At 41.8% G+C, this 23563-nt stretch overlaps 1 protein-coding gene across 38 annotated transcripts in view; it reads right to left on the bottom strand.

Moving 5' to 3' along the window:
- The window catches only part of BPTF (bromodomain PHD finger transcription factor), a 132947-nt gene that overhangs the window by 83345 nt on the left and 26039 nt on the right, over positions 1-23563 (bottom strand). For all 38 annotated transcript variants that reach the window (XM_086356849.1, XM_086356855.1, XM_086356867.1 and 35 more), the window contains exon 2: positions 8132-8954. In XM_086356849.1, the coding sequence (XP_086212975.1) occupies positions 8132-8954 (823 nt within the window). The remainder of the gene's footprint in view (positions 1-8131; positions 8955-23563) is intronic.

The raw sequence follows: 23563 nt of genomic DNA, 5'->3' as shown, positions 1-23563 counted from the left end.
GTTAAGGGCAAATGAAAGCATGTAATTGAAAAGTTTTTCAGCTTGAGGGTAAAGGAGACCTGACCAGAGGGGCTGTTTTAAAAACAGTCCAACTATGGAACACAAAACACAACTGGGGAATGGGGAGTCACACACAGACTGGTTTGGAGACAACTCAACTAATGTAATTGAGATGATGCTGACAGTGAGAATGCAGAGAAAGAGATCCAATACTGAAGAGATAATTACAAGGTATAAAAAAACAACACAGGACAGGAAACCATTTCCAGGTTTCTAGCTTGAGCAGCAGGCAGGATGGTGATCCCATCACTAAGACAGTAACACTGAGCGAAAGGCAGCTAATGCGGGCAAGTGATGCATCAGCTTCAGACATGGTGCATCTGAGGCGCCTGCTATGTGGGCTTGTCCAAGAGGCTGCTGGATACGCAGAACTGGACATGGGCAGAAGGGTTACACGTGTTAGGTCTGATGGCAACTGAGTCAGCCAGTAAATCGGCAGCTTATGGCTGGAATGGGGAGGTACAGGTAGAAAGCTGTACAGGTTAAAAAGGATATATTAGTTCTGGAAAGTGAAAAAATGCTGAGCTTTAAAATGCTATGTTCAAGGTAATTTTATCCAGAAAGGAGAGGAAAAGGTGCTAATCTAATCTGGTACTTCCTACTTTATTAAAAGCCCCAATTTCAGAGCAAAGGATTGGTAGAATGAAAACAATATTTAAGAAAGACTGGCCCTCTTAAATATCAGACTGGAACTGATCTCTAAATTGTTTGCTCAATATCTTGGTTCTTCAGGTAGACTATAAACTCATGTGTAAGAACTTTTATTCACTAACCTATCCAAATAACATTTTAAATGACTATTAAATAAAAGCAATAATAGGAAAACTTAATGTCTATAAAATACTAGCATTACAGTGAAAAAGTGTTCACTGGGACTTCCGTGGGGGTCCAGAGGTTAAGACTGCGCTTCCACCGCAGGGGGCGAGGGTTCACTCCCGGGTGGGGAAACTGAGATCCCGCAAGCCTCAGCCAAAAAAAAACGAGTGATTACTGCCCCAGACTTTGTTTCAGACATAACCCCTTGGACAACAGGTCCACTGATTCATCATTTTAAGCTTCTGGACTTTCCCGGAAAGCATACACCAAATCTCTACATAACCTGAGCAATTTACAGTGTTTCAAAACTTTTCATCAGGAGTCCACATATAATCTACCACAAGGGGGCGCTTAAATGGAAATTGTTTTGATCTAACTTTGAAAAAGATGTAAAATCTTTCACATTTATTCAAATTATTGACAAAGAATGACTCTCATTAACAATGATACTGAAATCTTTGTATCGGACTTTACAAAGAAAATAGTCAAAATGTCACAACACATGAAAAAAGATACTATCCTAATTCATCTGAAATCTTCCATTAAATTTTGTGTACTTTATTATCATTAAGAAAGGAAATTTGAGGGACTATGATTAAAGCTTTTAAAACAAATAAATGTAAGTGAATAGTTTCAATGCCAAATATGTAATTATTAAATAATAATAATAAATTATTATTATTACATATTACACTGGGACTTCCCTGGTGGTCAGGTAGTTAAGAATCTGCCTTCCAATGCAGGAGACGAGGGTTTGATCGCTCTTCAGGGAACTAGACCCCACATGCTGCAGGGCAACTAAGCCCACGCACCAATGCTAGAGAGAAACCCTCATGCCGCACAATAGAGCCTGTGTGCCGCAACTAAGACCCAATGCAGCCAAACATACATACAGAAGAATGTTAGTGTCCAATTTAGAAAAGCAGATTATTTCATCTCATTGATGTATCACAAATCCACCCACAGAAACCTTCTTGAGTCCTTCGACTCCTGTAATTTCAAAGGTTTGCACTTTATTTAACCACATTCAATGAGTCTTCTCTTCTCCTTGTCTGAGTGTTGCTGGTGGCTCAGAGGATAAAGCGTCTGCCTGCAATGTAAGAGACCCGGGTTTGATCCCTGGGTTGGGAAGATCCCCTGGAGAAGGAAATGGCAACCCACTCCAGTATTCTCGTCTGGAGAATCCCATAGACAGAGGAGCCTGGTGGGCGACAGTCCACGGGGCCGCAAAGAGTCCGACACGACTGAGCAACTTCACTTCACTTCACTTTACATACAGATGTTGATTTATCAAGAAACAACTTTTTTGTAACACCACTTAACGTCATATTTTCTAAAAATGCCTTTGTTTCAAATTTATAAGATCTCAGAAAAATCCAGTCTCAACAGAGCCAAAACCATTACAGTATTTTTCTTTAAGCACCGCTTTTAACAACTAAAACAACACAAGTTGCAGACTTCTCAAGATGAGGCTTAGAAACTAGGCTACAGTATAGAGTTAGTTACTGAAAATATTCTTGGGACCTCCCTGGCGGTCCAGTGCTTAGGACTCTCACTGCCATAGCCCGGTTCAATCCCTGGTCAGGGAATTAAGATCCTGCAAACCACATGGTGTGGCCAAAAAAAAAAAAGAAACAAGAAAGAAGAAGAGTCTTAAAAATAGGTCCTGGGGAAAAAAAAAAAGTTTTTTTTTAAGGTCATACTTCCTAATAGCCACAGAGTTTCGGGCAAGTCCAAGAGCAACTTATTTAACTTCTCTTGAGTTTTAGTTTTTCATCTATGAAATGCAGACAAGAACAGTACCTACATTACTGGATTGTTGTGAGGATTAATTTTAAAAATATATTTGTAAATGCTTATTAGAAAACTGAACGCACACATTATTCTAAGTGGAAGAACTGAGAAGAAAAACATCATTATATATTTTTTATATGAAATGTTTAGAAAAGGCAAATTTATACAAACAGCAGAGGAGTGATTTTCTAAGGCTGAGGATGGGCGTGAGATTAACTGTAGACAGATATGAGAAAACTTTCATTCAGGATGACTGAAATGTAGAATGACCAACCATGTGGATTTGTCTCAGAAGGAAATGTTTCCTGGGATGTGTGGCTTTCAGTGTTAATTTACTAAAATTATTGAATTGTACAGCTATAACAACATAATTTTATAATACATAAATTAATAACCATCCCAGGGAATCCCCTGCTGGTCCAATGGTTAGGATTCCGAGCTTCTGCTGTAAGGCGCAAGGGCTCCCCCTGGGTCAGAAAACTAAAATCCCACATGTCACGTGGAGGGATGGAAACAAACAACAAGGGCAGGACGGGGAAGACAACAGAGCAACGGGAGAAGAGGAGCACAGGATAAGCACCCCTTACTTACTTCCTGACTTGTTCACAGCAATCCTGAGGACCCTGAGCCCTATGGGAAGGCACAGGAGACTGGGGGAATGGGGCCCGTTAACTGCTGTGCCGCGTGCTGTCTAGAGGGTACAAGCACCAGGCTCCCTGAAAGGCAGTCACTGACTCTCCATTTAGAGCGAAAGACCGCATTAAACCTCACACCAGAATGTGGTTACAGTTACCTCTCCATGTGTAATGACCTCGCTGACACGAGCTTCCATGCTACCATTTCCATAGCATAATGTGAGAAAGATGGAACAATAAACACCACAACCAGATATGTGGGAGGTACAGGGGCAAAAAAAGAAAATTATGTAAAAATTTAATATAACTGATAGACCCAAAAAACACAAGATAACATTTAAAAACATAATACACTGTGTCTCACATCAGTGTCTGGATTAAGGAACAGACTGAATCCGCAGGTCTCATTCCCTGTCCCTTGAAACCCTCTTGCTGGGTGCTGTGCTGAGCCGCTCAGCCGTGTCTCTTTGTGACCCCATGGACTGTGGCCCACCAGGCACCTTAGTCCACGGGATTCTCCAGGCAAGAACGCTGGAGCGGGTTGCCATGCCGTCCTCCAGGGGATCTTCCCAACCCAGGGACTGAACCCAGGTCTCCTGTGTTGCAGGCAGATTCTTACCATCTGAGCCGCCAGGGAAGGCCCTTGAAACCCTCTTAAAACTGCTAAAGAAATATTTTTAAAGATGTACACTTAGAGTACTTCCCTGGTGGCTCAGTGTAAAGAACTGGCTTGCTAGTGTAGGAGACACAGGTTTGATCCCTGGTCCTGGAGGATCTTACATGCCTCAAAGTAACTAAATGCATGGGCCACAATGATTGAGCCTGTGATCTAGAGCCTGGGAACAGCAGCTACTGAAGCCCGTGCACCCACAACAAAAGAAGCCACCGCAATGAGAAGCCCGCACACGGCAACTAGAGAGCAACCCCTGCTTGCTGCAACTAGAGAAAAGCCCGTGCACCAACGAAGACCCAGCACAGCCAAATAAATAAATAAAATTATAAAGTGTGTCTGCATTTTTAAAAAAAGATCTAAACATAAAAGAATAAAGAAACTAGATAATCATAATTTAAAAAGATACATGCACCCTCGTGTTCACCGCAGCACTGAACTGCCAGGACAAAAGAAGTAATCTAGATGCCCATTCACAGAAGAATGGATAAAGAAGATGAGGCACATACATACAATGGAATATTACTCAGCCATTAAAAAAAAAATGAAGTAAGGACTTCCCTGGTAGTCCAGTGGTTAAGAATCTCTCTTGCAATGCAGAGGACGTGGGTTTGATCCCTGGTCAGAGAACTAAAATCCCACATGCCTCAGAGCTACTGAGCCTATGGGCCACAACAAAAGATCCCACGTGATGTAATGAAGATCCCAACTGCTGCAACTAAGACCTGACACAACCAAATAAATACATATTTTTCTAAAAAGAACGAAATATGCCATTTTGCAGCAACATGGGTGGAACCAGAGACTCTTAAGCTAAGTGAAGTAAGTCAGAGAACAACAAACACCATATGATATCGCTTACATATGGAATCTAAATAAAGGGTACAAATGAGCTGGTCTATGAAACAGAAACAGCACTACAGATGGAGAAAACAAATGCGTGGTTACCAGTGAGCAACAGTGAGGGGGGTAACCTGGAGACTGGGACTGACACATGTACACTGCTATACACACAGCAGCTAACTAATAAGGACCCGCAGTAGAGCAAAGGGAACTCTACTCAATACTCTGTAATGGCACATATGGGAAAAGAACTTTTAAAAAAGCAGGTATCTGTATGCGTGTAACTGATTCACTTTGTGGTACACCTGAAACTAACATGAAATTGTTAATCAACTATACTCCAAAAAAAATTTTTAAAACAAAAGATTAGAGAAAATAAAAATAACAAAAACTGGAAGCAGGAAAGCAAATGGACAAGTGATAACTGCCTTTAACAGAGCCAAGAAAGTGCAACCTGAAATATAAAGGGTGGAGCTGAGACCCAGCAATCACAATCCTCAGAAGACACTGAAATGCGGAGGGAGTATCGACAACAGAGAAGGGCTTGACAGCTGCTTCAGGAGCAGATCTAGAGACCACTTACCTACCCACTTTAAGCCACTAAAGGCTTAATTACTACAGGAGGTAAAACTGAGGTTCTCCGGACCGGGGGACACCGGGAACAAAGGTACCGTACAGAAAACCAAGGAACCGAGTGGCTGTGCACACGGTATGGAGAAGTCCCTTGGGAGTCCCTTGGGCTGCAAGGAGATCCAACCAGTCAATACTAAAGGAAATCAACCCGGAATATTCATTGGAAGGACTGATGCTAAAGCTCCAATACTTTGGCCACCTGATGCAAAGAGCCAACTCACTGGAAAAAGACCCTGATGCTGGGAATGATTAAGGGCAGGAGGAAAAGGGGGCAACAGAGGATGATGATTGGATGGCATCATCAACTTAATGGATATGAGTCTGAGCAAACTCCAGGAGATAGTGAAGGACAGGGACGCCTGGCGTGCTGCAGTCCACGTGGTCGCAAAGAATCAGACACAACTGAGCAGCTGAACAAAGAGCAAAGCACACAGTAAATGTGCCGTGCATGGTAAATGCAGCCCATGTCTCCACCCAGCCAGCCAGACCCTCACGCTCCACTCCACGCAGGACACGCAAAAGGCCTCTCTGGACCACCTGACAAGCTGTGCCGTGCATGGTAAATGCAGCCCACGTCTCCACCCAGCCAGCCAGACCCTCATGCTTCACTCCACGCAGGACACGCAAAAAGGCCTCTCTGGACCACCTGACAAGCTCAAGAGGAGGGCTAAAGATAGTGAGTGACACTGGGGATCACCAAGAGCAAAGATGAAGAAAAATCACCTAAAGGTTAAGCTCAAAATTGACACAGCCTACCCACTTGCTCAGAACTTCCAATCAGCTGTAGAATCCTACAATGTTAATCAATCAAGAGCAAAAACTAAAGATTAACAGACATCTAAGGATGGAAGAAACAAACAGCAGGGAGAAGCAGACTAGAAGAAACAGAGACCACGCACAGAGGGGAAAAATATATGAAGAACGATCAAAAATATCTTCAAAAGTAAGAGAAATTTTTATTTCCAGAAAATAAAAGACCAGGATTTCATGTTATTTTTAAAAAACGAGGATGATTTTAAGAACAAAAGAGCTCTTAAAAAATAAAAATATGATAGGAAAGGAAAAATAAGTACTAGGGCTTGAAGACCAATCTTCAGAAAAATCTTCCAGAAAAACTGAGCAACACATACACACACTGAGCAACACGCATGCGTGCACACACACACCCACACACTGCAAAGAAGACACAGAGGAAAACTGGAGAGAAAAGATAAAATCAGAAGGCCAAAACAGGAAGTCCAACATTCACTAAAACAACAGTTCAAGAAAAATGAAACAGGGAATAGGAGAGGAGGAAGTCCTCAAGGGAAGCTCTCGGAACTGACTCCACCGTCAGCCTGAAAGTGCCCACCACACACAATGGACAGAACAGACCCACGTGAGGCCGCGTCACTCTGCAGCTGCAGGAGACACCAAGGCAAAGGGGAGGGTCATTAAGCTTCCAGGTAACTCCAAACTGGTTAGACACAAAGAATCAATGAATGGGTTCAGATTTCTCAGCAGCAACACTGCAAGACGACAATGGCACAAAACTCTGAAATTCGCTCACTTTTAAAAACTAAGGGTGGGCCTGGCTAAGCTCCTCCTCTCTACCTGGCCCGGTCTGGCCTTATGCTGATGAAGTTTCCTCTCTCCTCTCCTCTCTTTCATTTCATCCCACGACAAATTTTCTGCTTTGACCTAGTTCTGAGAGCTTGAAGAAGGCTCTGAAAACTTTAGAAGCTGAAACTACAAAGCAGCCTGCTCTCTCTGACCATACCTCTACAGGCTGTCCAAAACCAAGTCCACACTGCAAACCTGTCCATCACCCCCACTGAGCTCAACCCTCTGCTTCCCCAGACTTTCCCCCACTCTTCCCCCCGCCCTGCCTGGAAGCAATCTCTTGAAAACCCTCGGGAAAGCACAAGCCAAGACTATGACCATGAGTTTGCTGGGTTTATCTTCCGGGAGGTTGCAATCAGTGTGACCGCACCGATCTTTCCTGAGACAGCCGGTTTGTTCTTGCTGCTCCATTTCACGTACAGATACAGCAAAACTAAAAAGAGAAGCAAGAAAATCCTAACGCTAAAGTGAGGATGGAGCCTATCCCGGGGGGCGGCGCAGGGAATCTAATGGGCGAAGGGCCCACAGTGGCATGTGGTCTTCCATTTAGTAATTAATGTCTTTAAGTAATTTTAAGTAATTAATTTTTCCATCCTAGGTATTGAATACAATGGTGTGTACTTTGCTTTTTCTCATCTACCCTTCTGTCCTTACAATTGTAAAAACTTGTTTTAATGCACATATTCCTTCAAGTTAGCAGTTATTAAACTATACAACTCACTGGGCTTCCCAGATGGTGCTAGTGGTAAAGAATCAACCTGCCAATACAGGAGACGTAGGACACACAGGTTTGATCCCTGGGTGGAGAAGATCCCCTGGAGAAGGACATGGCAATCCACTCCAGTATTCTTGCCTGGAGAATCCCATGGACAGAGGATCCTGGCAGGCTACATACAGTCCACTGGGTTGCAAAACGTCGGACAATATTGAAGCGACTTAGCACGCACGCATACAACTCCGTATTAAATCACAAAACTTTATATCACATCGGCAGCACAGCTCTGCTACATCAATCATGAAGGAAGCTGGCTTAATTTTAAATACACACACAAAAAAATCTAAGACCAGATTTACTCACATTATGAGTCTCCGGTTTAAGAACCAGTATTTCCTCCGACTTCTGTCATATCCGATAGGTTCGTGTCGAATATAGGGTTTGTTTTTTTGGATTTCAGCAACGCAGTCAGTCACACCAGGCACCTTATGTGCTACACAGACTTCACACTGCCACTCATCCTCCGGCACCTCCTCGAGCGGCGGCTTCACGCATTCCAAATGGTACACTGCCGAGCAGGTCTCGCAGCAAAGCAAATCCCCGAGTTTGTGACAGACCCGACAGTGGTCGTCATACTGGATCACCCCTTCAGACATCAGCTCCTCACGGGCGATGTTTGTGGTGAGAAACTGATCCACTAGGAACTGCAGAACTTTGATTTTGTTCTCCACTGGTCCGTAAGGGTAGTCCTCCGCTTCTTGGTAAGGAAGAACGTGATGGTACTCCTTGTCACTCTCACAGTACACCCGCAGCACCTCTGGCCACGTCATGCCATCAATGAAATACAGCGTGGAATTCACGCTGTCTTTCAGATCGGCGGGTCCAAAGGTAGTATTGGAAGTGTCTTCTTCACGCAAGACTGCTTTCAAAAGCACAACGTGCATCTCTGCCATAAGTGTGCACTGCTCTTGACTCACCAGAGCCGCACAGAAGTCCTCGAAGCGAAAAGGAGATAACCTTAGAACCGTGCCAAAGTTCCGCAGTACCTCATAAATGGCAATAACATTCATTATATGCTCGTTAGGCACCATTAAATCCTCAGAGGACTTGGGAAATTCAAGGGGCGGGATGTCTTTTTCTTCCAATATTGGAGAGCGAGGCCGATGTACTCTTGGTTTTCGCCTACCTGTAAAGAAAGAAATGGTATAGTTACAAATCAACACCTCAACCTCCACAAACTACGGGTTTTCCCGTTTTTCCTGTTTGGATGTATATCTCCGAAAAGAGACATGTCATACTTCTATTTTTCTAATAACTGTCAAGTTCAAAGAACACCAAGATGCAATGATTTAGCTCTGATCTTTAAGTCTGTAGAAAATCTAAATGCAAAGTTTTCCCATTATATCCCAAACTAGAAGTACAAAAACATATTGCAATTATATTCAGTTCTCAATTACCTAGAGGGGATAACTGGTTTACAGGTAACCACAATAAAAAAAAAGTTAACAGTGTATTTGTGAAAGACCTGACGAGAATATAAGTGAAAAAAAGATATCTCCAAGAGAACAGGCGCAGCACGGTGCCCCGCTGCACTAAGAAACGGCTCTCAGCAACCAGACAGGAAGGCCACTGGTGCCGCAGCCCTTTCCTTGGCCAGAAGTTCTTCCTGAGTGCCACGGTGACGCTCAAGGTTAGGGCTGAGACAGAAAGGAAGAAGGAAGAGAGAAGGCAAGCAAAGTTCCAATACTGGGAGAAAATGAGGTCGGGGGTTCTCTTAAGAAACAGACAACAGGCTCTAATTTGTCAGCATAAATTCATCAACAGCAGGTGCCTGTTTGCCAACTGATGAGCTGCGATGTCCAGCCTAGGAATACCCATGGATGTAAATAAATATACCAATATATATCATTTGAGAGCTTAGTTTATAACAAGCATGCATATTTAGTCAATCCTCTGAAAAAGTCTATGAAGTATTTTAATAAGAAAATTTGTGGGAAGAAACAAGTTTCTCTTAAAATGCTATGCCTGCATTATTATTATTACACTCTCCAATGATGTTTACAGAACAAGAAATGTATTTTTAAATATAAGGATTAATTTTATCAAGATCAGTTAACACTGAATTCATTTTTCACAATTAAGCTTTATGGTAACCATGGCTTTGGGTTGCTGGTCACCTCTTGATTGCCTCTTCTGTTCCCCATTCCTAAGCTCTCCTCAGGTCCAGCTAACTCTCATTAGGTACAAACTAAAAGGGTACAGGACACCAGGAGAAGAAAGTATACTAAAGGATATAAAAGGCCAAGAGCTTTTATACAAGGCACTACTCCCCATATTCATTCACTGGAAAGATTTTCCAAATAAGACTATATCCATTACTTTCTGTAGAAAAAGGGTCAAGGGATCACCCTAGGCCAGACTTCACAGGTGAGCCTACATAGTAAGGGGTTTCCCTGGTGGCTCAGTGGTAAAGAATCCACCTGCCAAGTAGAAGATGCAGGTTCGATCCCTGGGTCGGGAAGATCCCCTAGAGGAGGAAATGGCAACCCGCTCCAGTATTCTTGCCTGGGAAATCCCATGGACGGAGGAGCCTGACAGGCTACAGAGTTAGACACAACTGCAAAGAGTTAGACACAACTTTTAGTGACTGAGCACCCACCCTACGTAGTAAGTAAAGAAACCTCCTTCATCTCAGCAAATTTTCATCTACTACAAAGATGCAATTTTCACAGATTCAACTAAATCACGGAATCATCATATTAGTGATAAGCATCATGATGGTAATCCAGTCCATTTCACTGTCTTCTGGAAATTATTTGGGTCTCAGCTGCATAAGTATAAATAAGAGAAAGCTGAAAGGGATTACAGCGAAGACTGAGCCTAGAGGAATCCCTCAAATCCAAGAGAAGAAATACAAGTCAAACCTGCTTATAGAGATAGTGCCTGTGTTCCTCTCGGCTGTTTATGCAAAATGCTGTCAAACAGAGTCCAAGCAAAGGATTGCAGAAGCAAAGGTTGCAAAAGTAGTTCGAGGACCAGAACACAGGGATCCTTAAATGTTAGGTGTAGGCATTTGCACAGCACTTTATTCAGGCAGTAATGAAGGTTGTTACAGGCTTTCTGAGCAGGGCAGGGACATGAGAAGAGTGTTCTAGAAAGTCTTCTCTGGTTTCAGTGTGTACAATGAAAAGGACAAGGGGAACAGATCAGAGACAGGGCATCTGCAACTACCAAGAAAATAAAGACCTGGATTCAGAGTCTGGCTGTGAGAACAAAGAAAAAGATGGATAAAAGTGACCTTATGAAGCAAGAAATCAAGTGGTGTGGAATATAACATGGCCACCGTAACATCTGACTCTGGTACCATTTCCTGCAAAAGACTAATTCCCCCAAACTCTTCTGAATTCTTGTCGCCTCTCTGAGCCATTTGTTACCTTATAATTTACCTGTTCATGGTATCTATTCCACCTCTGCAGCTGAACACCCACCTCTTAGACCTAAGAAAGATTTGGCATGCTTCTTTTACTGGCAGCATTTGCCAGCATCACTCTCTTTAGAGACTTACCTCCCCCCTACACCACCTGATTCTGATGGGGTCCCCACACACAGTATTCCTTCTCCCGGTCGTTGGCACTGCGGGCCAGCTAGAGTCCTGCCTGAGGTTTTATATTCAGATGCTGAGTGAGAAGTGCTCTGAAGCTCGTTCTTTCCAAGATGGTGGCCAGAGGTGGTCTGGGGCCAACCCACCTTTACCTCCCTTGTGGAAGAAGGGAACAAAGACAAGAAAAAAGAAGCAGGAGTGGGAGAAAAGTACCGGCAGAAGCTGTCACTCAAACTTCCCAGTCACACAAACCAAGTGTGACTTGAAGCAAGTCGCTTGCTTAAAGTGAACATGTTGGTTTTCTGTCACTTGCAAAAGAAAAGGCAACTGATTAAAACAGTATTTAACACAGTATATCAATCTTTTATAATGAGAAACTCAGAAAATTGCTATTTAAAGACTATCAATGAGAGCAGTTAATGTTTTTTCCTAAAAAAGACTGTTGATAGTACTCTTCTGTAGTAAATTAGACAGTAACAGAAACACTGTCCAACATCTAATTTTGAAGGATCAGCTTTCACAGATTCTACAAGATTTTGGATAACCACTGTATTCTGATTTAACAGTTCATTTAGCTTTATCTTAAGCTAAAGTATGTCTGCTTTCTATTAGGTTTAGAGGTAAGAGGAGAAAGGCAAAAAAAGGCTCACAAATTCTACACTCCAGTATCTAGCTGGAAACCACAAAACAGGGTCTATTCAAACTACTACTATATACATACTGAACAATGTGAGCACTTTTCAAAGTTAACATTAAATACTGGTCAGTTCATTCTGAAGTATTATTGGGAGAGTTTAAATAAGTTCAATTGTTAAGAAGGCAATTTGGCAAAAATCTATCTGAAGGCATAGCCCTTTGACCCAGCAATTCCACCTCCTAGAAGTTATTCTACAGATAAACAGACACATGCACTTAAATAATTACAAAATACTTAACGCAACAGTTTGTGTGTATTTTGTGGGTTTTTTCGTTTAACCTAAATATACATCAATACTTAAATCATAAATTACAATGCATGTAGATAATAGCATCCAATATAGCAGTTGAAAAGAATAAGGTAATATTCATATGGGTTGAAATAAAAAATCTTGAAGATATGTTATTAAGTAGAAGAGAAAGCCAGCTACAAAATGATGAGAGAATGTCATTTGAGAAAAGAAATTAGAAACAAACAAAAAAAGGGAGGGAAGAGCAATATAGTATATCCATCTAAGAGGTCATATAAGGCTCTTTTTCATAGTTGCTCCTGGGGAGGAGAAATGGAGGAAAGGAAGGAAGAAAGGCCAGTTTTTTTTATCCTTTTAGAGTCTTCAACATCATATGCATACATTTTTACTATAATATTTTAAGAAAAATACTGGGCAGGTTATCGATGCAAATACATAAAAATATTAATATTCAAATCAATAAAATGATGCTAATAATAATGGCTACTGATGGTCTTGTATGAATACAAATATAAGGTCATTATGCCAAATTCAAAGATTCAGGTTTAAGCATAGAACATAGTGTATAAAGAGAAAACTGGTAAAATTAAACCACTTACGCCCCTCAACTGTCAATCACTAGTATTAGCAAGTCAAGTCATTTCCACTCTTCAGGGAAATGTATTTATAATATACCACTGAAGATTATCCTCATTACCATTGCAACACTGATATAATATCTAGCAGATAAATTATATTAATTTTCCTGTATTAAAGAAAAAAGTGATTAACGTCAACCTCACTAGCTATCCGGAAAAGGCAGAGTAAAACCACAATGAGATACTGTTTCATACTCATCAACAGACAAAAATCTTAAAGTCCATCCAAACAAACTTTTGAGAAGAACAGATAACAACAGAAACATTGATATATCATCTTCGGGACCCTAAAGTGGCACCACCACTTTGGGGAGCAAGTCAGTACGAGTCAGGTTAAGGCTATACACATAACCTTGAGAGGGCAGTCTGCAAACTTTTTGTCCATGACCCAAAGTAAGAATACATTTTATATCTCAATCTAGTATATAGCCCCAAAGTAAAGTCTTTTAAGCACTACTCCTTAGCTTTCCTCATAGCTCAGATGGTAAAAGATCCACCTGCAATGCAGGAGACCCTGGTTTGATTCCTGGCTCAGGAAGATCCACTGGAGAAGGGATAGGCTACCCACTCCAGTATTCTTGGGCTTCCCTTGTGGCTCAACTGGTAAAGAAACCACTTGAAATGTGGGAGACCTGGGTTCAATCCCTGGGTTGGGAAGATCCCCTGGAGAAGGGAACAGCTACCCACTCCAACATTCTGGCCTGGAGAATTCCATGGACTATACAGTCCATGGGGTCACAAAGAGTCGGATACGACTGAGTGACTTTCACTTTCTTTCACTTTCACTTAGACTAATATCTTCTCTTCCATCCCATTTTAATACCTTCTATTCCATTCTTTTTCTGCTTTTAAAACATGCTGCATGCAGCCCACAATCTGAAAAACACTTCTCAGGAATTTCCTGACATCCAGTGGTTAGGACTCTGCACTTCCACGGAGGGGGGCACTGGTTCCATCCCTAGTTGGATCCTGCCTGCCTCACAGGGGCTTCCCTAGTGGCTCAGTGGTAAAGAATCCACCTGCCAAGACAGGAGACGCAGGAGATGTGGATTCGATCCCTAGGTCAGGAAGATCTCCTGGAGGAGGAAATGGTAACCAACTCCAGTATTCTTGCCTGGGAAATCCCATGGATAGAGGACCTGGCAGCCTACAGTCCATGGCCACAAAGACTTGGACACAACTGAGCACAGCACAGCATGCTGTCCAGAGTGGCCAAAATATAAAGTTTGAGACGCTGCCTTGAAACTATCCATCCTAAAACTAGAAGTACAGCAAAATCACATGGTACACTGTTAAAGAAAGCACAGGAGATCTATACAAAAAAGATCTTAAAGACCCAGACAACCATGATGGTGTGATCACTCACCTAGAGCCAGACATCCTGGAGTGCGAAATCAAGTGGGCCTTAGGAAGCATGACTTCAAATGAAACTAGAAGAGGTGATGGAATTCCAGTTGAGCTATTTCAAATTCTAAAAGATGATGCTGTGAAAGTGCTGCACTCAGTATGCCAGCAAATTCAGAAAACTCAGCAGTGGCCACAGGACTGGAAAAGGTCAATTTTCATTCCAATCCCAAAGAAAGGCAATGTCAAAGAATATTCAAACTATTGCACAATTGCACTCATCTCACACGCTAGCAAAGTAATGCTCAAAATTCTCCAAGCTAGGTTTCAATAGTACTGAGTGAACTGAGCGAGAACTTCCAGATATTCAAGCTGGATTTAGAAAAGGCAGACAAACCAGAGATCAAATTGCCAACATCCACTGGATCACTGAAAAAGCAAGAGAGTTCCAGAAAAACATCTACTTCTGTTTCATTGACTATGCCAAAGCCTTTGACTGTGTGGACCACAACAAACTGCGGAAAATTCTTCAAGAGATGGGAATACCAGACCACCTTACCTGGTTCCTGAGAAATCTGTATGCAAGTCAGGAAGCAACAGTTAGAACCAGACATGGAACAACGGACTGGTTCCAAACTGGGATAAGAGTACGTCAAGGCTGTATATCGTCACCTTGCTTACTTAACTTCTATGCAGAGTACATCATGCAAAATGCTAGGCTGGATGAAGCACAAGCTGGAATCAAGATTGCTGGGAGAAATACCAATAACCTCAGATATGCAGATGACCCCATCCTTGTGGCACAAAGCAAAGAGGAACTAAAGAGCCTCTTGATGAAAATGAAAGAGGAGAGTGAAAAAGCTGGCTTAAAACTAAACATTCAAAAAACTAAGATCATGGCATCCAGTCCCATCACTTCATGGCAAATAGATGGGGAAACAGTGGAAACAGTGACAGAATTTATTTTGGGGGACTCCAAAATCACTGCAGAGGGTGACTGCGGCCACGAAATTAAAAGACACTTGCTCCTTGGAAGAAAAGCTATGACAAACCTAGACAGCATATTTAAAAGCCGAGATGTTACTTTAACAACAAAGTCCTTCTAGTCAAAGCTATGGTTTTTCCAGTGAGGTGAAGGTGAAGGTCAAGTCGCTCAGTCACGTCCGACTCTTTGCGAAGGTGACTTATGGTTTTTCCAGTAGTCATGTACAGATGTGAGTGTTGGACCATATAGAAAGCGGAGTGCCGAAGAACTGATGCTTTTGAACTGCGGTGTTGGAGAAGACTCTTCAGAGTCCCTTGGACTGCAAGGAGATCAAACCAGTCAATCCTAAAGGAAATCAGTCCTGAATATTCATCGTAAGGACTGATGCTAAAGTTCCAATACTTTGGCCCCCTGACGAGAACTGACTCATTGGAAAAGACCCTGATGCTGGGAAAGACTGAAGGCAGGAGAAGGGAATGACAGAAGATGGGAAGGTTGGATGGCATCACCGAATTGACAGACAAGAGTTTGAGCAAACTCTGGGAGTTGGTGATAGACAGGGAAGCCTGGTGTGCTGCCAGCCATGGGGTCGCAAAGAGTTGCACACGACTGAGTGAATGAACTGAACTGAACCGAAACTGTTAAACTGAACCGAAACTGTTAAGAGTAGAGTATCAAAATGCAACTCAAATTTACAGAACCCCGGGTGAAGCTCAGTAATCTGTATTTTTAATCTTTCTCCCCAGATAATTCCCATGTGCAGTAAAGTTTGAAAATTAGGGCTTTACTGAAATTGGATATTCCCCCTACCAAGCAAAAAGTAGAGCTTTTGTGGAAACTCAAGGCAAGAAAGCTAAGAGGCCGCCCCAAGGCACGATTAGAAGAGGACTGGTGTGAAAGGAAACTGAAGCCTAATCAAAGACATTAATAAGACCACAAAGAGAAAATGCTAAGGATGGAAAGTGGTCTGCATGGGGAGTGGGGGTGGAGTGGGGAGGGGAACCAAAGACCAGGAATCTGTCAATGTATTTCCAACACAGACTGGCTTAAGGGAGAGAGTTTCTTGACTGAACAACAAGGATTCTGGCCCATGTGACAGATTATTACCTTAAGAAGAATTATGTTTTTATGTACACTATTTAAATAACCTGGCAGTTGCTGAGGCAACACTTTCCACTCCTCTGAATTCCATAATAGAAGTTTACTTGATAGGGTTGGGGACACCTCTTCTCTGAGCTCTCTGGAAGAACTGGTCAATAACACTTAAGTGTTAACTGTTGCTTGGGGTCCTTTTCTACACGCCTGGGTTTTTTAAATATACACTGTTGGCACAATCTGTATTTGTTAATTTCCCATTGTTTTCATTTAAAAACTTGTCTATACATTTTAAATAGATATTGCCTTCATTTGCTGAAGCTGGGAGAAATCCTAGACCTTTTTCAAGGCCCTGATCATATGTTACCTTTCCGTCTTCTGGGCCTCTGGGCCCGGTGCTTCTCTGACACTTTGTACAGCTCTCTGTTATAGCATGAGCACGTTTATACTACAGGCAATTACTCACGGGTCCTCAGCTCATGTGTTAACTTCTTGAGAGCACAGACCATGTTTTACTGTAAAAAAGTGTTCAACAAATGATACCCAAAAGCAAAACTACCTACAAAGGGTAGAGATTCAGGGGTACAGTCAGGCCAAGATTAAAATCCAGATGCCACTGCAGATGTTTCAGTTTGGCTTACACATTTTTACTGTATTAATACTAAGAAGGATATTTACAATATTTTCAGACTTTTCAACCCCGTAACTCTATATATATGTGCTTCTATGGAAAAAAATGTTAATGTTGTCTCCCTATTTCTAACTGCTATCTGAGGGAAGAAAGATGTACACTCAGTATTGGTGTACTGGGTAAGTGAAGTTTGTTTCCAACAGAAGTTAATATTCAGTATCTAATCAAGTCTCATTCTTTAATCTAATGTTACACATAAACCATGAATGGCACAACAAAATAAATCATCTGTAATATGTTTACCGGGCTTCCCAGGTGGCTCAGTGGTAAAGAAGTCACCTGCCAATACAGGAGACTGGAGTTCAGTCCCTGGGTCAGGAAAATTCCCTGGAGAAGGAAATTGCAACTCACTCCAGTATTCTTGCGTGGGAAATCCCATGGACAGAGGAGCCTGGTGGGCTATAGTCCATGAGGTCGCAAAGAGTCAGACACGACTTAGCAACTGAACAACAATCTATTTACTAGTCATCTTCTTAAAATTGGGCTCCCCTGGTGGCTCAGGCAGTAAAGAATCTTGCCTGCAATGCAGGAGACCCAGGTTCGATCTCTGGGTCAGTAAGATCCCCTGGAGAAGGTAATGGCTAATCACTCCAGTATTTGTGCCTGGAGGACTCCATCAACAGAAGAGCTTGGCAGGTTACTGTCCATGGGGTTGCAAAGAGTTAGACGCCACTGAGCAACTAACACACACTTTTTTTAAAATTATGAAACTAATTTGTCCAAAGTAACAAAGATATCTCCCTTTGATCTGGAATAGTGTCTCAATCTAGCTTTAAGATTATTACTCACAAGTTTGTGCTCTTCCGGTGAATCTCCTTTGTCTCCATTCCCTAATCTCCCATTTTAGTAATAACAGGAAAAATAGGAGCAGCTAGCTTTCACAAGGGCTTCCTATACGCCAGAGAGAGGAATTGTGCTAATAAACACATTTAAATGCATTATCTCCACATCAACTCCATGAACTAGATATTATTATTATCATCTCCTTTTAAAGATGCATGTAGAAAGGCTGAATGACTGGTCCAAGGTAACAGTCTGTGCCACTAAGAGTTACAGTAAAGGAGAAGTCCACCGGTCTCTTAAGCTTATGCTCTTTACTGCATTAGACTTTCTCCCCTATTGTTAAAAAACCACTGGAGTCAACCTCTCAGGTAAAAGGCAAGAGAAATAACAAGAGTCCTTTGTGCAGGTGGCAGAAATAGCAGCTAAAGGAGATCAATGACAGAGTTAGAAAGTTGGGACATCTAAAGCAAAAATTTTAACAAAAGGCATCATTTCAAGTGCTTAATAGCCATGTATGGTTAGTGGCTTACCAGACTGGACAGTACATATACAGAACATTTCCATCACCACAGAAAGTTCTTTGGAGAACCCTGGTCTGGAAATGTATCTAGGGACTACTCCACAACCCTACCCCACTGGGTTAACAACACAAGGCTAAAACACATTTCAGTAGTCCCTCCCTTTAAAACAACTGCAAAATACTAACAGCATTCTCTGTGAAATTCCAGCAAAATAAGGAGTCTATCAAAACTGAAATAAAGATGTAAGCCTCAGATAAAGAAACCCATATAAAAATATACACCTACATATAGATTTAAGAATTGATAAGAGTACACGATACGCGCTCTAAAGAAGCACCCCCAAAACTGGAAATAACCTAAATGTTCATCAGGAGGAAATGGATAAATATAATGGAATACTACATAGTATTTAAAAACAAATGAACTAGGTGTATCAACACGAACAATGAATACTTTTTAAAAAGTGAAACAAGCAAGTTAATTAAACACCCAAAGACCATCTACGTAAAAATTTTAAACATAAAACAATAATGGCATATAAACATACGTAAGTGGAAGTGGAAGTTGCTCAGTCGTGTCCGACTGTTCGCAACGCCATGGACTGTAAACTGCCAGGCTTCCCTGTCCGTGGAATTCTCCAGGCAAGAATACTGGAGTTCCTTCTCCAGGGGATCTTCCCAACCCGGGATCAAACCCAGGTCTCCCGCATTGAAGGCAGACTCTTTACCGTCTGAGCCACCAGGGAAGTCCATAAACATATACAGGACAAGCATAAAACACACCAACTTCAGGAAAATAAATACCTCTGGAGGAGCAAGGAAGGGAAAAGGAGAGAGAATGTTAACCTCTAATATTCTCTTAAAATAGACAGAACTGGAACAAATACGGAGCAAATGTCAGTATTTACGAAATCTGGCTAGGGTGTTAAAGAGTGTACATTATCTTATTTTTCAAACTTATTTGAATGCCTGAAATATTTTCTAATTATTTTCAGAGGAAAGTTTCTTATATTTGAGAAGTTTACTTCCATAGAATGCTTAGTTGTTCAGTCGTGTCCAGCTCTTTGCTACTCCATGGATAGCAGCCCACCAGGCTCCTCTGTCCATGGGATTCTCCAGACAAGAATATTGGAGTGGGCAGCCATTCTCTTCTCCAGGGGATCTCACCCACCCAGGGATCTAACCCAGGTCTCCGCATTGTAGGCGGATCCTTTACCATCTGAGCCACCAAGGAAGCCCCTGAAAATCAGCACCACTATGAGCTCAGTTGGGTCCGACTCTGCAACCCCATGGACTGTAGCCCACCAGGCTCCTCTGCCCATGGATACTGGAGTGGGACTTACCACTGAACTCAGTGGTTCTTCAACCATTTCTGAATATGCTACTTTCTGTATAGTCAAGAAATTTCACTATAGTAGAAAAGGTGAAATTCTGGCTTCAACAAAAGTTGAAGAATTCATTTACTAATCTCTTTTAGCCTTTGAAAAATAAAAATTTTACACAGTATTATACCTCTTTAGTTTCTTCTCCAAATAAAACGTTTCTAGAACAGTTCAGAAACATTATAAGTAACATTACCAAAGAATCTTGCTTCTTAAATATCTGGCACAAAAACTATTATGACATAAAAATCTCTTAAGTTTTCACAATGAATTAAAAAAGAATCTATCAGTCCACAGTAACACTCAAAAGAAAGGAAGGGACAGCTCTTCAAATGCTAATATATGAAAGAATGAAAAAATCAGAAAAAAATCATTATGCAATCACGAGTGTAATAACCGATTCAGGCAAGGCCTGAATGAATGCTAAAACCACTGGGTGAGAGCCTGATGGGCAATGGGATATTCTCACCATAGTATCACCTCATAAATTACCTGTTCCTTTCAAAGGGAAAGGAACCTTTAAAAGGCAGACTCAACCTTTACAAAGTGATCAAACTTATTGTCAATAATGGGACAAACTGATGACATGCCTTCTGCTGAGACGCGCAAAGGAAAACACAACATCACTTACACAGAATTCCCACCAAAAACATCTAAACTGAGTCTATAACAAGCAATCAGATAAACCCAAACAGTGAGACGCTCTGAAGACAACTGGCCTAGACAATTAAGAAATGTCATTGTTGGGGATTCCCCGGTGACCCAGTGGTTAGGACTCCATGCTTCCTCTGCTGAGGGGCTGGGTTTGATTCCTGGTCAGGGAACTAAGATCCTACAAGCTGAACGACGTGGCCAAAAAAAACAAAAAGTCATTGTCACAAAAGAACCTTTCCCTCTCCAAAAGTGACAGGACAGCTTTAGATTAAAGGAACAAAAGAGATGTCAGCTAAAAGCAACACATGACCCTTGAATGAATCCTGGATAAACAAAAAGACAAAATAGCAGTAAAGGGCAATTAGGAAAATTTGAAATGGAATATTATATCTGTGTTAAATTAAATGTCTTGAGTATGCTGCAGAATCTAGAAGTGAAATGTCATGATGCCTGCAATTTACTGTCAAACAGTTCAGCAAAAAGAAAAATTTTAAAGACTGAGAAAGTAAATATAGCAAAAATGTTTTTTAAAAAATTGGTGAATTCAAGAGAAAGGTATACTGGGTGTTCACTGTACTATTCTTTCAGCTTTTCTGCATATTTGAAATTATGTAGTGTTTAGAAAACATGTTCTACAGTTTCTTACTTTTAACTGCTTCAATGATTTGTTTTAATTTTTTTCAATACATAAGCTAACAGGAAGCATCATGTTATAGTCTAAATATAGACTAAGATTAAATAAGGTTATTAAATTAACTGCAAACTCAACACCAACTGACAGGTGAGACAGAAAGTGCTATAACGTGTCACCTGTCTTATCCAGCCTGTCTCTGAAAACATCTGACATATTTGGCCACAACACCCTTCTAAACTTCCTTCTGCCAAACGATTCACTGTCCCTGACTGGTGTTCCTCTGCCACACATCTCTCTTAATTCCCCAAAGTTTAGTCCTCAACAGATTCTCCTGCTTTCCCTTAATTATCAGTGGACTCAATTACCACCCAAATATCAATGACTTCTAAATGCATTTCTCTACCCAGACCTCTCTTCATAACCCCAGAGACATTATTTCCAACCAACCCCCTACTAGCTATTTTCAACAGGATGTCCCAGGTAGAAAATGAAAACAAAAAGGGTTCATAAAAGTTTCAGGTCAGTTCAGTCGCTCAGTCGTGTCCGACTCTGCGACCCCATGAATCACAGCACGCCAGGCCTCCCTGTCCATCACCAACTCCCGGAGTTCACCTAGACTCACGTCTATCGAGTCAGTGATGCCATCCAGCCATCTCATCCTCTGGTGTCCCCTTCTCCTCCTGCCCCTAATCCCTCCCACCATCAGAGTCTTTTCCAATGAGTCAACTCTTCGCATGAGGTAGCCAAAGTACTGGAGTTGCAGCTTTAGCATCATTCCTTCCAAAGAACACCCAGGACTGATCTCCTTTAGACTGGACTAGTTGGATTTCCTTGCAATCCAAGGGACTCTCGAGAGTCTTCTCCAACACCACAGTTCAAAAGCATCAATTCTTTGGCGCTCAACTTTCTTCACAGTCCAACTCTGACATCCATACATGACTACTGGAAAAACCATAACCTTGACTAGACAGACCTTTGTTGGCAAAGTCTCTGCTTTTGAATGTGCTATCTAGGTTGGTCATAACTTTCCAAGGAGTAAGAGTCTTCTAATTTCGTGGCTGCAATCACCATCTGCAGTGATTTTGGAGCCCCAAAATATAAAGTCTGACACTGTTTCCACTCTTTCCCCATCTATTTCCCATGAAGTGATGGAACCAGATGCCATGATCTTCGTTTTCTGAATGTTGAGCTTTAAGCCAACTTTTCCACTCTCCTCTTTCACTTTCATCAAGAGGCTTTTTAGTTCCTCTTCACTTTCTGCCATAAGGGTGGTGTCATCTGCATATCTGAGGTTATTAATATTTCTCCCAGCAATCTTGATTCCAGCTTGTGCTTCTTCCAGTCCAGCCTTTCTCATGATGTACTCTGCATAGAAGTTAAATAAACAGGGTGACAATATACAGCCTTGACGTACTCCTTTTCCTATTTGGAACCAGTCTGTTGTTCCATGTCCAGCTCTAACTGTTGCTTCCTGACCTGCATATAGGTTTCTCAAGAGGCAGGTCAGTTGGTCTGGTATTCCCATCTCTTTCAGAATTTTCCAGTTTATTGTGATCCACAGTCGAAGGCTTTGGCATAGTCAATAAAACAGAAATAGATGTTTTTCTGGAACTCTATTGCTTTTTCCATGATCCAGCGGATGTTGGCAATTTGATCTCTGGTTCCTCTGCCTTTTCTAAAACCCACCTGAACATCTGAAGTTCACGTATTGCTGAAGCCTGGCTTGGAGAATTTTGAGCATTACTTTACAAGCGTGTGAGATGAGGGCAATTGTGCGGTAGTTTGAGCATTCTTTGGCATTGCCTTTCTTCGGGATTGGAATGAAAACTGACCTTTTCCAGTCCTGTGGCCACTGCCGAGTTTTCCAAATGTGCTGACATATTGAGTGCAGCACTTTTATAGCATCATCTTTCAGGATTTGAAATAGCTCCACTGGAATTCCATCACCTCCACTAGCTTTGTTCATAGTAAGCAAAATTTTTAAATCCTTAAATTAAACAAACATTTTGTAATGATAAAGGATGCAGTCTACAATGAAGATATAGAAGTCATGAACAACTTAATAAAAAGCAAATATGACTGAACTGTGTCAGTCCTCAACTTTCAGCCTTTCAGTGGTCCCCACCGTACTTGGATTACAATCCAAACTCCTTCCTGAGACCCAGAAGGCCCTCCGTGAGGTGGGCCCTGCCGACTGCTCCAACCTCAGCCACCCTCCCTTCCTTTCGGCTTCAGTAACACTGGCCTCCTGGACCTCGCAAAGCTTTCTGCCTCCCCACAGCTGTTCTCTCTGTCTAGGATACTCCCTCCCACTCCTTCAAGCAGCCAGCTCCTCATTCATTCAAATCTTTTCCCTCATAGTATTTTATCACATTTTCAACTCTTAAGAGTTTCATTCAATTAACATATGCCTCCACTAGACTGAAACTGCCACAATGGCCAGGACAATTTTTGTTGAACTTGTCAGGCCTAGTACTTATGACAGTGCTTGGCCCGTGGTAGATTCCTGAGTTAGCTGCTG

The sequence above is a fragment of the Bos grunniens genome, chromosome 19, assembly GCF_055505025.1.
Source record: "Bos grunniens cultivar Pamir isolate PY7600 chromosome 19, Bosgru_T2T1.0, whole genome shotgun sequence".
NCBI classification, from domain to species: domain Eukaryota; kingdom Metazoa; phylum Chordata; class Mammalia; order Artiodactyla; family Bovidae; genus Bos; species Bos grunniens.
The sequence above is the reverse complement of the archived record's forward strand: the minus strand, read 5'-3'. Positions and strand labels throughout refer to the sequence as shown.